We start from the raw sequence: 16,700 nt of genomic DNA, 5'->3' as shown, positions 1-16,700 counted from the left end.
AATTTTCGATTGATATCGGTTGTGCACATCCGCCCAAGTTACCGCTGGATACTTGATCAAATTTTATTTCAGCCGATGTGATGATGTCGAACTTAGCTCGTTCAACCCTTGGGTGAAGGCTTGTACGGCCCAGTCGTCTGTGACCGGGGGCAATTCCATGCGTTCCATTTGAAATCGGGATACGAATTCCCTCAGCATTTCATCATGCCTTTGCTTTACTTTGAAAAGGTCTGATTTCCTCGTTGCAACCTTTATGGCACCAGCATGTGCCTTTATGAATGAATTTGCTAACATGGCAAAAGAATCGATGGAATTCGGCGGTAAATTATGGTACCAGATCATAGCTCCTTTCGAGAGGGTCTCCCCGAACTTTTTCAACAGCACGGATTCGATCTCATCGTCTTCCAAATCGTTGCCTTTTATGGCACATGTGTAAGAGGTGACATGTTCGTTAGGATCGGTCGTACCGTTATATGTGGGAATTTCGGGCATACAAAATTATTTGGGGATTGGCTTCGGTGCCGCCCTCGACAGAAAAGGCTTTTGTATGAATTTTTTCGAATCAAGCCCCTTTATCATTGGTGGAGCCCCCGGGATTTGGTCGACCCTGGCATTGTACGTTTCCACCCTCTTGTCGTTGGCTTCGACTCGTTTTGTGAGTTTCTCGAGCAATTTAGTAATTCCGGGAGTAGTCCCCAATTCTTGCTCGTTAGATTTCACTATGGCAAGCTCTGTTCTGGGGTGACTTCTCGAAGTGGATTGGAAACTGGCCTGCTTTGTGCGCGAGTTTGGCTCTGTAGCTGAGCTATCGCTACTTGTTGGGCTTCCAGCATCATGAAGATCATACGTAAGCTGGCCCCGATTTCCCATGGGTTTTGGGTGTCTCGGGCTACGGATCGAGTACCGCCCTTAATGCTTCTTTCCTGTTCGGAATGCTGGTTCGCCTCCAAAGCTATTTGTGAATTGACATCCAATGGTATTTCGGCTCGAATTTCGGGTACTTCGATTCGTGGCTCGGGTGCCAAGTTGTTGGTTTCATCTTGAAGGCCGGCTTCGTAATCAATCGGTGAAGCCATTCGATCGGTGGTTATTCGTAGCTGACCCGAAATTCAAGATGTTTTCGGAAATAAGTGCAAAGCACAATGGCGTGTTTTTTTCAGATTTTTATCAAATGACCACTGTTATCCTCGGCCCCACGGTGGGCGCCAAACTATTTACCTGAAAAATGGATAGAGTTGTATTTATACGCAGTTCCGAGGATATGTGGCGTAACTTGATACAAAATGCAAGGATAAATAAAATGTAAATGTAGATTGGAGAGAATGCAACCTAAATAAGGTTATAAAAAACAATGAACCTTAGGATTCGACAAATAGAATCAATCTAAGAAATTGAAAGAGCGATTCTTTACTGTAGAAGAATATAGTACTTTTATTACAATGTAAGTCTCAGAAAACTTGTCCTACAGAAATGATAACCAAGACCTTTTATAGTGGAGGGATTCAGCTCCAAGCATAATAAAATAAACATTCAGTGGGAGACCCATTATAAGTCAGCTTTTTCATAATTCCTGCCAAGATTCTCTCTAGTGGGATTGCAACGGCTTTTGTCTGCAAGCTCGATCTTGCTTAGAATCCTAGATTTTGGTTTGAGCTTGATTTTGGCTCGAACTTGTGATCTTGGTTCGAGCCCAATCCTGGTTCGAGCCCTCGAATTGATCCCAGGTCAATGTTGGTTGGTCTCTGGATTATCAGCACGATATGTTTACCCTGCATCATGGTTCGATTCTTATTCGAGTTTGATTATGATATCGATATCGACACGGACCGGCCACCCCGGGTTCGAGGTTAGTTCGTCACCCCTTCGGGATCTTACTTCGATACATCACCCTTCGAACTCGATCGGACATGCCAAGGCTGAAATCTATTTCGATCGTATACAATAAGGTTTTTAAGCTTGGGTGGAAACAAGCTCATAGGTTATATCCCTACGTCTATCTCGAATGCCTCAATGTTGGAGACTTTAAAACTCTCTCGTAATTTCCTTCAAGGAAACATCCCAGAAGGGATCGACAATCTTCACAAGATGAACCTTTTGGCGATAGAAGATAATTGGCTTACAGGTTCTATACCATTGTCAGTTTTCAACATTTCTAGAATTGAAGTCATTGCATTTACACATAATAGCTTATCATGAAGTCTTCCCAATGGATTATGCAATGGTCTTCCATTACTCAAAGAGCTTGTTTTATCTTTGAACAAGCTTCACGGTCATTTGCTTACAAGCCTATCAAATTGTTTTCACGGCCCAAAATTCCCACCTCCAGGACTGTGATGTCGCCTAACATTTCACTTGCTAGGCAAGCCAACACTAAAATAATCTTAACTATTTTTAAGCAAATTAAATTAAATAGATGTCAATTACTGAAATAAAGTGCGGAAGACCATAAATACCGAATTATTAAAATACATCCCCGAATCTAGTATCACAAGTGCACGAGCTACTAGAATAATACAAATAAAGGTCTGAATAAAAATCAAACTGTTTGAAAGATAATACACAATTGAGATAAGATAGAAGGGGACTTTAGAACTGCGAACGTTGTGCAGTTATAACTCAAGTCTCCTCTGATTAGCTAAATATGAGCACGTCTATGGTACGTTGCTGGGACCAACTCCAAAATCTGCACAAGAAGTGCAGAGTGTAGTATGAGTACAACCGACCCCATGTACTCTGTAAGTGTCGAGCATAACCTCGACGAAGTAGTGACGAGGCTATGACAGGACACGTACATAAACAACTTGTACAAGTATATACAAATACTAAGCAACAATAAAACAATAAACAACACTTTATAAATTTAGGAGGGAACATGCGAAGGGGGGGTTGATATAATAATTTTAGCAGGAGAATTATCACTTAGCAACCAATTAATTCCTCAACAATAAAATGAGCAACTGATAATATGAAAATGGCACGGCACCACCCTTCGTGATTTTACTCTCATTCCTCCCATAAACTGATAAATAAATAATAATAATAATAATAATAATTGGCACGGCATCACCCATTGAGCTTTAACTCTCTTTTGGCACGGCATCACCCTTCGTGCTTTTACACTCTCTGAAAATAACACGCATCACCCTTCGTGCTTTTACGCTCTCAAATGGCACGACAACACCCTTCGTTCTTTTACACTCTTCCTTACCATGACAATGATATTATAAATAATAAAAATGGCACGACTTCACTCTTCGTGTTTTTACACTTTTTCTTACCATGAAAATAATAATATAAATTCGGAAGAGTATTTAAATGCGGGGATATACACTTATCAATCAATTCAGTGCCAGAATACCGACTTCACCTTCAAAAATATTTAACAATAAGTAAATGAATAATAATTTCATTAATAATGATCAAATAATCAATAATAAACTTAAGCAGGAATATTTTAATTAAATGGGTAATTATTCTCGATAAACAAATTCCACCCGCATGCTTTGACTCAACCACAACGCATATGTACTCGTCACCTCACATATACATTGTACCCGCACATTAAATCACGTAGCCAACAGACAAATAAGTCATACTCCCTCAAGTCAAGGTTAACCACGACACTTACCTCGCTTTGCAACCAAATTCAGGAATCCAATAAACTTTTGCCTCGCGAATTCGTGTCCAAAATCCTCAAATCTAGTCATAAACAATTAAATATACTCAATACAAATCGTAAGAATTAATTCCATATGAATTTACTAATTTTTCGTATTAAAATTTGAAATTCATCTAAAATGTCAACAGTGGGGCCCACGTCTCGAATCTCGGAAAAACTTACGAAATCTGAACACTCGTTCCGAGACGAGTCCAACCATAAATAAATTACCAAATTCCAATGTCAAATGGACCTTCAAATCTTAAATTTTCGTTTTTGAAAAGTTTTACAAAATTTCCAATTTCTTCTATTTAAATCCGAAATAAATGATGAATATTGACATGAATCTATGAAATGTAATCACTTTCAGATATAGAATACATACCTAAGTCGAAATCGTGAAACCAACCGTTTGAAATTGCCTAAATCCGTGCTTGAAATGTCTAAAATTAGAAAAATTTCGGACTCTTCGATTTATACACTGCCCAGGGATTTTCGCTTCTACGGTGGACTTGACCACGCCTGTTGTCTCGCTTATGCGGAACCAAATGCGCATCTGCACTGCCTTCCATTTTTGCGATCGAAGGGTCCGCTTCTGAGGACGCGCAAGTGAGTTCAATGTTCCGCACCTGTGGCTCTTTGCCCAGGCCGCTTCTGTAAGGGATTTCTCGCTTCTGCGGGTAAAGCTTCGCAGAAGCACAAGAAGCAGCAAAATTCCAGATTTTGCTTAAGTCCAATTTTTGTTCCGATTTCGATTTGAATCACACTCGACATAATATGGACTTACTCGGAGTCTCATATCATGTCAAACAACGCTGAAATTACAATTTTCACCTCGATTCGAATTTTTGAGTTTCAAACTTTTCAATTTGCAAAACTCGTGCCCAGACATATTAAATGAATCCAGAATGACTTCAAATTTGGCATACAAGTCATAAATGATATAATGGAGCTACTCCAATTCCCAGAATCTCAATCCGAGTCTGATATAAAAAAGTCAAATACATGGTCAAACTTTGAAAATCTTTAGCCTTTAAATTATTAGTTTACATTAAATGACCATAACATGAGCTAGGGACCTCCAAATTAAATTTCGGGCATAAGCCCAACTTTTAAATCACGATACGGACCTACCGGAGCTGTCAAAACACTTATCTGAGTCCGATTACTCAAAATGTTGACCAAAGTCAACTTAGTTGAGTTTTAAGGCTCTATTTCACATTTTAATCAATTTTTCATATAACTTTCCGAAAAATTATTCGGACTGCGCACGCAAGTTGAGTAATGATGAATAGTGTTGTTTGAGGTCTCGAAATATAGAAATAATTATTAAATTTAAAGATGACCTTTTGGGTCATCACATTCTCCACCTCTAAAACAAACGTTCGTCCTCGAACGAAATTAGAAAAGTACCTGAGTTGGTAAAAAGGTGTGGATATTTACCCCACATGTCCAACTCAGACTCCCAGGTAGCTTAATCGATTGACATCTCCATTGCACCCGAACTGAAGGATGACTCTTAGACTTCAATTATCAGACCTGCCGGGCTAGAATAGCTACCGGCTCCTCTTCGTAAGTCAAATCGTTGTCCAATTGGACTAAGCTGAAATCTAACACCTGAGACGGATCACCATGACATTTTTGGAGCATAGACATATAAAACACCGGATGAACCGCTGATAAACTAGGTGGTAATGTAAGCCTGTAGGCTACTTCGCCCACCCTTTCAAGAATTTCGAACGGTCCTATATACCTAGGGCTCAACTTGCCCTTATTTCCAAACCTCATTACACCTTTCATAGGTGAAATCCGGAGCAATACACTTTCTCCAACCACGAATGCAGTATCACGAACCTTACGGTCGGCATAACTCCTTTGCCTAAACTAAGCTGTGCGAAGTCGATCCTGAATAATTTTGACCTTATCCAAGGCATCCTGTATCAAAATGGTACCCAACAACCGAGCCTCTCCCGGTTAAAACTAGCCAACTGGCGAACGGCATCGCCTCCCGTACAATGCTTCATACGGAGCCATCTGAATGCTCGACTGGTAGTTATTATTATAGGCAAACTCCGCAAGTGACAAGAATTGATCCCAAGAACCTTTAAAGTCTATAACACAAGCGCGAAGCATATTTTTCAATATCTGAATAGTGCGTTCAGACTGTCCGGCTATCTGTGGATGAAATGTTGTACTCAACTCAACCCGTGTGCCTAACTCATATTGTACAACCCTCCAGAAGTGCGAAGTGAACTGCGTACCTCGATCAGAAATGATAGACATGGGCACACCGTGAAGGCGTACAATCTCATGAATGTAAATTTCAGCTAACCGCTCTGAAGAATAGTTAACTGCCACTGAAATGAAATGTGCTAAATTGGTCAACCTGTCCACAATGACCCAAACTGCGTCGAATTTTCTCTGAGTCCGTGGGAGCCCAACAACAAAATCCATAGTGATACACTCCAACCACCAGGTCTCTGATGCTCATACTTAACTTGCAGACAATTCAGACACCAAGCTACATATGCAACTATATCCTTCTTCATTCTCCTCCACCAATAATGTTGCCGCAAATCTTGGTACATTTTGGTGGCACCTGAATGAATATAATACCTGGAACTGTGGGCCTCTTCCAAAATTAATTCACGAAGCCCATCCATATTAGGCACACAAATAAGACCCTTCCTTCGCAGAACTCCATCTTCCCTCACAACAACCTATTTGGCATCACCGTGCTGCACCGTGTCCTTAAGGACAAGTAAATGAGGATCATCATATTACCTCTCTCTGATGCACTCATATAAAAAAGCTCGAGTGATTGTGCAAGCTAGAACCCGACTGGGTTCTGAAATGTCTAACCTCATGAACGGATTAGCTAAAGTCTGAACATCTGCCACTAACGGTATCTCACAAACCGGAATATATGCAAGACTGCCCATACTCACGGCCTTTCTACTCAAATAATCTACCACCATATTAGCCTTTCCGGGGTGATACAAAAAAGTGATATCATAATCTTTCAACAGCTCCAACCATCTTCTCAGCCTCAAATTGAGATCTTTTTGTTTGAATAGATACTGAAGGCTACGATGATCAGTAAATACCTCACACGAGACACCGTATAGGCAATGCCTCCAAATCTTCAGCGCGTGAACAATGGCTTCCAATTCTAAGTCATGAACAGGATAATTCTTCTCAAGAACTTTCAACTGCCGCGACACATATGCAATCACCCTGCCATCTTGCAACAATACTGCACCAAGCCCAACACGAGATGCATCATAATACACCGTATAAGATCCTGAACCTGTGGTTAATACCAACACTAGCGTCGTAGTTAAAGCAGTCTTGAGCTTCTGAAAGTTCAACTCACACTCGTCTGACCATCCAAATGGAACACATTTCTGGGTCAGTCTGGTCAATGGGCTTTCTATAGATGAAAACCCCTCCACGAACCGACGTTAATAACTTGCCAAACCCAGGAAACTCCGGATCTCTGTAACTGAAGTAGGTCTAGGCCAATTCTGAACAACTTCAATCTTCTTAGGATCCACTTTTATGCCTTCTACCGATACAACATGCCCCAAAAAGGCAACTGAGTCTAACCAAAATTTGCATTTTGAAAATTTGGCATATAACTCACTATTCTTCAAAGTCTGAAGCACACTCCGAAGATGCTGCTCATGCTCCTCTCGACTGCTGGAGTAAATCAAGATATCATCAATTAATACAACCACAAAAGAATCCAAATAGGGCTTGAACACCTGATTCATCAAATCCATAAATGTTGTTGGGGCATTTGTCAGCCTAAATGACATCACTAGGAATTCGTAATGTCCATACTGAGTTTGAAAAGCTGTCTTAGGGACATCAAATCCCCTAATCTTCAACTGATGGTAACCAAACCTCAAGTCGATCTTTGAAAATACCTTGGCACCCTGAAGCTGATCAAATAAGTCATCAATTCTTGGCAGTGGATACTACAGATAATCTTTACACATTCACATTGAACCATCTTTCTTCTTTACAAATAACACCGGTGCACCCCAGGGCGAGACATTAGGTTTAATAAATCCCTAATCAAGCAAGTCTTGTAACTGCTCCTTCAGTTCTTTCAGTTTCGGTGCGGCCATACGATATGATGGAATAGAAATGGGATGAGTGCCCGGAGCCAAATCAATACAGAAGTCTATATCTCTGTCGGGTGGCATCCCCGGCAAATCTGTAGGAAATACTTCTGGAAATTCACGAACAATTGGTACTGAGTCCATAGAAGGAACATCCGCACTAGGATCACGACTATAAGCCAAATAGGCAAGAAAACCCTTCTCGACCATACGTCGAACCTTCATATAAGAAATAACCTTGCTGGTAGAATGACCAGGAGTTCCTTTCCACTCTAATCGAGGTAACCCCGGCATGGCTAGGGTCACCGTCTTGACATGACAATCCAATATAGCATGATAAGGTGACATCCAATCCATACCCAAGATGACACCAAAATCTAACATATCGAGAAGTAGAAGATCCACACTAGTCTCAAGACTCTTAATAGTTACCACACACAAACGTTAGACATAATATACCACGATAGAATTCCCACCGGAGTGGACACACACAGGAGCACTCAGAGAATCATGAGGCATCATTAGATATGAAGCAAAATAAAAGGACACATAGGAATAAGTAGATCATGGACCAAATAGAAATGAAGCATCTCTATGGAAAACGAGAACAATACATGTAATCACGGCATCGGATGACTAGGCCTCAGGCCTAACTGGAAAAGCATAAAATTGAGGCTGGGCCCTACCACTCTGAACTACGTCCCTTGGATGGCCTCTAACGGCCTGACCTCCACCTCTAATGGGCTGACCTACACCTCTAGCTGCCTGACCCCTACCTCTAGCTGGCTGAGCATGAGGTGATGCAACCGGTGCATGAACCATAGCACGAGAACCCTCCTGCTGCATGCTACCATGAGACCTGCGGCAGAATCTTGCAATGTGCCTGGGATCACCACAAGTATAACAGGACCTCGGCTGTTGTGACTGCTGACCCTGAAACTGTCCCTATCGGCCTGAATAACCACCCTAGAAACTCTGGATCAGAGGTGCACTGATAGGAGTTGGTGGTGAACTATAGGATGCCTGGAGCGCTGAATGAAACGGCCTGGGAGGATGACCCCTACCCAAATTACCCCTGCCTCCAGACGAGGCACCACTGAACCCACCGAACTGACGAGGCCTCTTATCCGGCCTCCTGTGCAAGAACCATCTCGATCTTCCTAACAATATTAGAAGCCGCCTGAAAGGAAATCTCACTTCCAGTATCCTTGGCCATCTGAAGCCTAATAGGGTGAGTAAGTACCTCAATAAAACTCCTCACTCTCTCTCCCTCGATATGAAGTAAAAGGAGAGCTTGACGGGCTAGATCCACAAAACGGGTCTCGTACTGAGTAACAGTCATACTGCCCTACTGGAGACGCTCAAACTGCCTGCGGAAATCCTCTCTCAATGCGATAGGGAGGAACTTCTCTAGAAATAGCCGTGAGAACTGCTCCCAAGTCAGCGTAGGCGACCCAACTGGTCTGGTCAACATAAAATCTCTCCACCACCTCTTGGTGGAACCCGTCATCTAAAATACAGCAACATTGACCACATTGGTCTCAACTATACCCATGTCCTGCAGCACCTCATGGAAGCGGTCAAGCTAATCATGTGGGTCCTCAGAAGGTGTATCACTGAAGTGAACTAGAAAGAGCTTGGTAAACTTATCCAGTCTCAATAAGGCCTCAGAAGACATGGCAGGTTTATCACCAGCCTGTGCCGCAATAACTGGCTGAACTACCCCAACTAGCGGGGCTGCTAGAGCCTGATACTGGGGAGCCATATGCTCCGGAGTGGGAGTAGTGGGACTTTGTGCTCCTCCCCCAGCCCGTGAGACGGCTGGTGCTACTGGAAACGTACTTTTCTGGGCCACGCCCTCCATAAGACTCACCAAACGGACTAAAGCATCCTGAAGCACTAGAGTAGCTATGAATCCTTCCGGGACCTGAACAGGTCTAACTGGTACAGTCTGAACTGGAACCTCCTCCTGAAGATCCACCTGAGGTTCTACAACATGTGCTACTGCTCGAGCTTTAGACTGACCTCTACCTCTGCCTCTGCCTCGGCCTCTAGCACGACCTCGGCCTCGACTTCTACCCCTGGTCATAGTTGCCATCAGGGGCTCTCGTCCCTGACCATCGGTAGATGTATTACGTGTTCTCACCATATGCGAGAGAATAAGAATAGAATGGTTTAATCATCGATGATAGAATAAAATCGCACGACATAATAAGAAAGAAGTGATATTGTTCCTAAACTTCATAACCTCTGAAAGATAAGTACAGACATCTCCGTACCGATCCTTCAAACTCTACTAAGCTTGCTCGTGACTTGTGAGACCTAAGTAACCTAGTGCTCTGATACCAACTTATCACGACACGAAATTCCCACCTTCAGGACTGCGATGGCGTCTAGCATTTCACTTACTAGGCAAGCCAACATTAAAATAATCTTAATTATTTTTAAGCAAATTAAATTAAATAAAATTCAATTACTGAAATAAAGTGCGGTAGACCATAAATACTGAATTATCAAAATACATCCCCGAATTTGGTATCACAAGTGCACGAGCTACTATAATAATACAAATAAAGGTCTGAATAAAATTCAAGTTGTTTGAAAGATAATGCACAATTGAGGTAAGATAGAAGGGGACTTCAGAACTGCGAACGCTGTGCAGTTATACTTAAGTCTCCTCTGAGTAGCTGAATCCGAGCACGTCTATGGTACACTGTTGGGACCAACTCCAAAATCTGCACAAGAAGTGCAGAGTGCAGTATGAGTACAACCGACCCCATATACTCCGTATGTGTCGAGCCTAACCTCGACGAAGTAGTGACGAGGCTATGATAGGACACGTACTTAAACAATATGTACAAGTATATACAAATACGAAGCAACAATAAAACAATAAATAACACTTAATAAATTTAGGAAGGAACATGCGAAGGGGTTTGATGTAATAATTTTAGCAGGAGAATTATCACTTAGCAGCCAATTAATTCCTCAACAATAAAATGAGCAACTGATAATATGAAAATGGCACGGCACCACCCTTCGTGCTTTTACTCTCATTCCTTCCATAAACTGATAAATAAATAATAATAATTGGCACGATATCACCCTTCGTGCTTTAACTCTCTTTTGGTACGACATCACCCTTCGTACTTTTACACTCTCTAAAAATGACACGACATCACCCTTCGTGCTTTTACACTAACAAATGGTACGGCATCACCCTTCGTGCCTTTACACTCTTCCTTACCATGAAAATAATAATAAATACGGGGATATACACTTATCAATCAATTCAGTGCCAAAATACCGACTTCACCTTCAAAAATATTCAACAATAATTAAATGAATAATAATTTCATGAATAATGATCAAATAATCAATAATAAACTTAAGAAGGAATATCTTAATTAAATGGGAAATTATTCTCAATAAATAAATTCCATCTTCATGCTTTGACTCAACCACAACGCATAAGTACTCGTCACCTCACATATACGTTGTACCCGCACATTAAATCACGTAGCAAATAGACAAATAAGTCCTACTCCCTCAAGTTAAGGTTAACCACGACACTTACCTCCCTTTGCAACCAAATTCAAGAATCAATTAAACCTTAGCCTCGCGAATTCGTGTCCAAAATCCTCAAATCTAGTCATAAACAATTCAATATACTCAATACAAATCGTAGTAATTAATTCCATATGAATTTACTAATTTTTCGAATTAAAATCCGAAATTCATCTCAAAAATCAATAGTGGGGCCCACGTCTCGAATCTCGGAAAAACTTACGAAATTCGAACACCCGTTCCGAAATGAGTCCAACCATACAAAAATTACCAAATTCCGATGTGAAATGGACCTTCAAATCTTAAATTTTTGTTTTTGAAATGTTTGGCAATAATTATAATTTTTTCTATCTAAATCCGAAATAAATGATGAATATTGACATGAATCTATGAAATATAATCACATTCAGATATAAAATACTTACCCAAGTTGAAATCGTGAAAAACTCCTTTGAAATCGCCTAAATCTGTGCTTGAAATGTCCAAAAATGAGAAAAATCTCGAACTCTTCGATTTATACACTGCCCAGGGATTTTCGCTTTTGTGGTGGACTTGACCGCGCATGCGGTTTCGCTTCTGCGGAACCAAATGCGCATTTGCGCTGCCTTTCGCTTCTACGATCGAAGGGTCTGCTTTTGCGGACGCGCGGGTGCGTTCAAGGTTCCGCACCTGCGGCTCTTTGCCCAACTTTTGCAGGCCTCTTCTGCGAGGAATTTCTTGCTTCTGCGGAGCCGCTTCTGCAGCCAAGGCTTCGCGGAAGAGAAGGCACTAGAAGCAACAAAATTTCAGATTTTGCTTAAGTCCATTTTTTGTTCCGATTTCGATTCGAATTACACTCGGGGTACTCGGGACCCCATCCGAATACACCAACAAGTACCATAACATAATACGGACTTATTCGGGATCTCATATCACGTCAAACAACGCTAAAATTATAATTTTTACCTCGATTCGAATTTTTGAGTTTTAAACTTTTCAATTTGCAAAACCCGTGCCAAGACATATTAAACGAATCCGGAATTACTTCAAATTTGGCATACAAGTCATAAATGATATAACATAGCTATTCCAATTCTCGGAATCTCAATCCGAGTCCTATATCAAAAAGTCAAATCCGTGGTCAAACTTTGGAAATCTTTAGCCTTTAAATTACTAGTTTCCATTAAATGGCCATAACTTGAGATAGAGACCTCCAAATTAAATTTCGGGCATACGCACAAGTCCTAAATCATGATACGGATCTATCGGAGCTGCCAAAATATTGATCCGCGTCTGTTTTCTCAAAATGTTGACCAAAGTCAACTCAATTGAGTTTTAAGGCTCTATTTCACATTTTAATTAATTTTTCATATAAAAACTTTCCGGAAAATTATTCGGACTGCGACGCAAGTCGAGGATCGATGAATAGTGTTGTTTGAGGTCTCAAAACACATAAATAATTATTAAATTTAAAGATGACATTTTGGGCCATCACAATTATTCAAAACTTCAAATATTATTTCTATCAGAAAATGAGTTTGATGGATCGATACATAGTGAAATCGGAAGATTGAGTAACTTGCAGATATTGCTACTCAGATATAACCATTTCAGAGGTATAGTACTGCATTATCATATGAATACTAGAAGTATTCTATTTAATTACTTCCCCAAAAAATTTATTGCATATGATTTGCAAGGATAATTCCACAAGAAATCGGAAATCTTGTTAATTTAGTGGAGTTAGGCATGGAGGAAAACTAAATAACAGGCTCTCTCCCGATATCCATACTCAATATTTCCTCGATGCAATATTTGTCCCTGCGGAATAACAATCTCATTGGATCCATACCACGAGAAATTGGCAACCTAACCAAGATGCAGGTTCTATATCTTGACAATAATATGTTTACTGGTATGTAATCAAAGTGGTAGCGAAAAGTACAACTTATACTAGATTGAACCAACTAGTTAATCTCACTAGTATTCCTTCTTTCTTTGTATGTTGCCAGGTGAAATACCTAAAGAGATAAGAAATCTCATTGAGTTGGCAGACCTTAGTCTTGGGTTTAATAATTTTAGTGGTTCACTGGAAATGGAGATCTTCAACATATCAAGGCTGAAATCGATTAATCTAGCATTCAACAACCTATGGGGAACTCTACCATCAAACATACTATTCCTCATTCTATTTCCAATTGTTCAAAACTTACTATTCTTGAGCTTTCTGACAACAAACTCACTGGCTTGATTCCCAACTATCTTGGATATTTGACTCGTTTACAATTACTAAACTTGCAGCAAAACAATTTAATGAGTGACTCATCGTTAAGCTTCCTGACTTCCTTAACCAATTGCGAAAATTTGATATATCTTGCTCTATCTTTCAACCCTCTAAATGGTAAACTTCCAGTCTCTATAGGGAACCTTTCCACATCTCTTACAAAGTTTTACGCCAGTACTTGCAAAATCAAATGGCGGATTCCAAATGTAGTTGGGAACTTAAGCAGCTTATTAGACCTTGATCTTTCCATTAATGATTTGGCTGGAGCTATTCCCGCATCAATTCATAACTTGAGAGACCTTCAGCGCTTGGATTTCTCTGAAAACAAACTTAGAGGAATTATTGTAGAAAATCTATGTAAAAATTGCAACATTTAGGAGCTATTTATTTGGGTCAAATTCAACTTTCAGGATCGCTTTCTAATTGTTTAGGAAACGTTACTTCCCTTAGGAAGATACTTCTAAGTTCCAATAAATTGAGTTCCAATATACCAGCAAGCTTAGGAAACCTGAAAGATATGATGATTCTTGATTTATCTTCAAACAACATGTGTGGTTCTTTACCTCCATAAATTGAAAAACTAAAGGCCGCGATACAGATGGATCTGTCAATGAATCAATTTTTAGATGGCATTCCTAAAGAAATTGAAAGCTTGCAAAACTTGATGTACCTTTCTTTGAGACACAACAAGTTGCAAGGATCTATACCTGACTCAATGAGCAATGTGGTAGGTCTAGAATTCCTAGATCTTTCTCATAATAATATATCAGGAACCATTCCCAGGTCTTTTGAGAAACTTCAATACCTGAAGTATTTCAATATCTCTTACAACAAGTTGTATGGTAAAATACCCTCTAGGGGTCCTTTCAAGAACCTCTCAAGTCAGTTTTTTCTCTTCAACGAAGCATTATGTGGTTCTCCGAGATTTAGTGTCTCGCCATGCCCCATTTCATCCAAGCATATATCAAATAGGAGAAAAATGCTTCTATTTCTTCTAGTGGGAATTGCACTATCATTTGTTCCTATCACCTTTGTGCTTGTATGAATAAGGTATAGGAAAGGTAAAAGAGCTCCTCAACAAGCTGATTCATTGTCTATAACAACAAGAGGAAGAATTTCATATTATGAACCACTCCAAGCAACTGATTCGTTTAGCGAGAGCAATCTGATTGGTTCTGAGAGTTTTGGCTCTGTCTACAAAGGCATGCTCAGTAGTGGGACTGCTATTGCAGTTAAAGTGTTCAATCTGCAATTGGAAGCGTTCAAGAGTTTTGATATATAATGTGATGTTTTGCGTAACCTCCGTCATAGGAATCTCACAAAAGTCATCACTAGTTGTTCCAACCTTGATTTTAAGGCTTTAGTACTCGAGTACATGCCCAATGGAAGCCTCGATAAGTGGTTGTAATCACACAACTACTTCTTAGACATCATGCAGAGACTGAACATAATGATAGATGTGGCATGTGCATTGGAATATCTCCACCATGAGTGCTCATCACATGTGATTCACTCCACCGCAATCACAACCTTTGGTGGTGAGTTGTTTAAATTATTTAGTTGAATTCCGTGAATATAAATAGACAAGTAAAAATATAAATGTTTGACATGGGAAAGACATTTACATGATACAATTGAAAAATAATTAATAAAAATTTCCAACGAGTTATTAGCAGAAATATAATAGCAAGACAACAAGCTAATTAATGACAATAGCAACAAAAAAAACATATCACAGAGAGTTCTTATTGATCAAGATAACTTCTTTCTTGTATCTTGTTTTGGTTGACTATCCAGAAATACAATTCTCTAATTAGAGAGTAAGAGATCGATTTCTTAGATGGGATACAATGTGGATGAATAGGGAATTTAAATAGTAAAACTATCTGTAACTGCTACTCACCTTAATATCTCAATTGCCCGTTATCCCCATTAACTGTCTTCTCCGAACATTACGCTAAGAATCTGTATCATGGAATTATTAATTCCGGCTTTATTCCCCAGGTAAATGGCACTTCTCTTGTAGTGTATACTTATTATGTATCTTCTCGAGAAATCTTCTGTGCTGCTCATAAATGATTACGATACAAATGATACCGGTATTGATGATTATTGTATAAATGATACCGATGCTAAATAACTCTCAACTCAATCCCGGGCTCATCTTTTGTCTGTTCTTCCAATATTATTGATACATATCGAGATTCAGTTAGTCCGCATGGAGAGTCAATTTCTTACCATTATAATACAATCATTAGAACTTTAATAAGTTGGTCAATGAAATGAGTAAAAATCATAGAAAATTAGGTTCAAATCCTAACAAAAGGTGATTTCTTCTCATCCATTGAAATTTTGGTCTCGATATAACTAGTGTATATGATGTTCTAGTAGATATAACACTACTTTTCACCGCACAGTTGTAGAAAGAATGGAATAAAGGTTTTCTCCGATGAAGTACACTGAAAAGAAAGCAAGACTTGGTTGACTTGTGGTCTTGCATAAGTCTTTGGGGGGTCGATTAGATGTTTATAGTTACAGGATCATGTTGATGGAAACGTTTACATGGAAAAGTCCTAATGGTGAAATTTTCAAGGGAAATCTTAGCTTGAAGCAATAGGTGTTCACTCCAGAGGCAGTAATAGATGTTGTAGACGTCAACTTGTTAATGCTGACATATAATCACTAAAGGAAGAAGTACCTATAGTACCTTTTAAAATCTCTTATTCTTTTTGGAGAGTTGTGAAGTACCTATTGATGAAGTAATTCTTAAGTTTAGCATTGTATCTATTGATCCTCTTGTTGTCTTGATCCTAGAGAAGAGAAAGTTAATCATGTGTTTGTATCTAGTTGTGATGACCCAAAATGTCATCTTTAATTTAAATATTTATTTCTATGTTTCGTGACTTTGAAAAGCACTATTCATCATTTCTTGACTTGCGTGCGCAGTCCATATTATTTTCCGAAAAGTTTTTATATTAAAAATTGATTAAAATGTGAAATAGCACTTTAAAACTCAATTAAGTTGACTTCGGTCAATATTTTGAGCAAACAGATCCAGATCAGTATTTTGATAGTTTTGGTA

General features: G+C 39.6%; 2 protein-coding genes across 2 annotated transcripts; both read left to right on the top strand.

Moving 5' to 3' along the window:
• The first annotated feature begins 13,485 nt into the window (after window positions 1–13,485).
• On the top strand, window positions 13,486–13,995 carry LOC138899311 (putative receptor-like protein kinase At3g47110). The gene has a single exon (XM_070185471.1). It carries the CDS (start codon window positions 13,486–13,488, stop codon window positions 13,993–13,995), a length of 510 nt encoding a protein of 169 aa, XP_070041572.1.
• A 221-nt stretch (window positions 13,996–14,216) lies between these two features.
• On the top strand, window positions 14,217–14,900 carry LOC138899310 (probable LRR receptor-like serine/threonine-protein kinase At4g30520). The gene is made up of 2 exons (XM_070185470.1): window positions 14,217–14,401; window positions 14,669–14,900. The coding sequence occupies exons 1-2, from the start codon at window positions 14,217–14,219 to the stop codon at window positions 14,898–14,900; spliced, it is 417 nt and encodes a 138-aa protein (XP_070041571.1).
• Window positions 14,901–16,700: the final 1,800 nt, after the last annotated feature.

Source organism: Nicotiana tomentosiformis, chromosome 9 (assembly GCF_000390325.3).
Source record: "Nicotiana tomentosiformis chromosome 9, ASM39032v3, whole genome shotgun sequence".
NCBI lineage: Eukaryota > Viridiplantae > Streptophyta > Magnoliopsida > Solanales > Solanaceae > Nicotiana > Nicotiana tomentosiformis.
This window is presented reverse-complemented; position numbering and strand designations above follow the sequence as displayed.

Bases quoted from the DNA above. Each gene is read 5' to 3' on its own strand.
- LOC138899311 (XM_070185471.1), top strand. From the start codon at position 13,486: ATGGGGAACTCTACCATCAAACATACTATTCCTCATTCTATTTCCAAT.
- LOC138899310 (XM_070185470.1), top strand. From the start codon at position 14,217: ATGGATCTGTCAATGAATCAATTTTTAGATGGCATTCCTAAAGAAATT. The intron at 14,402-14,668 runs GTCTTTTGAGAA...TGTATGAATAAG, and splicing joins ATATCAGGAACCATTCCCAG to GTATAGGAAAGGTAAAAGAG.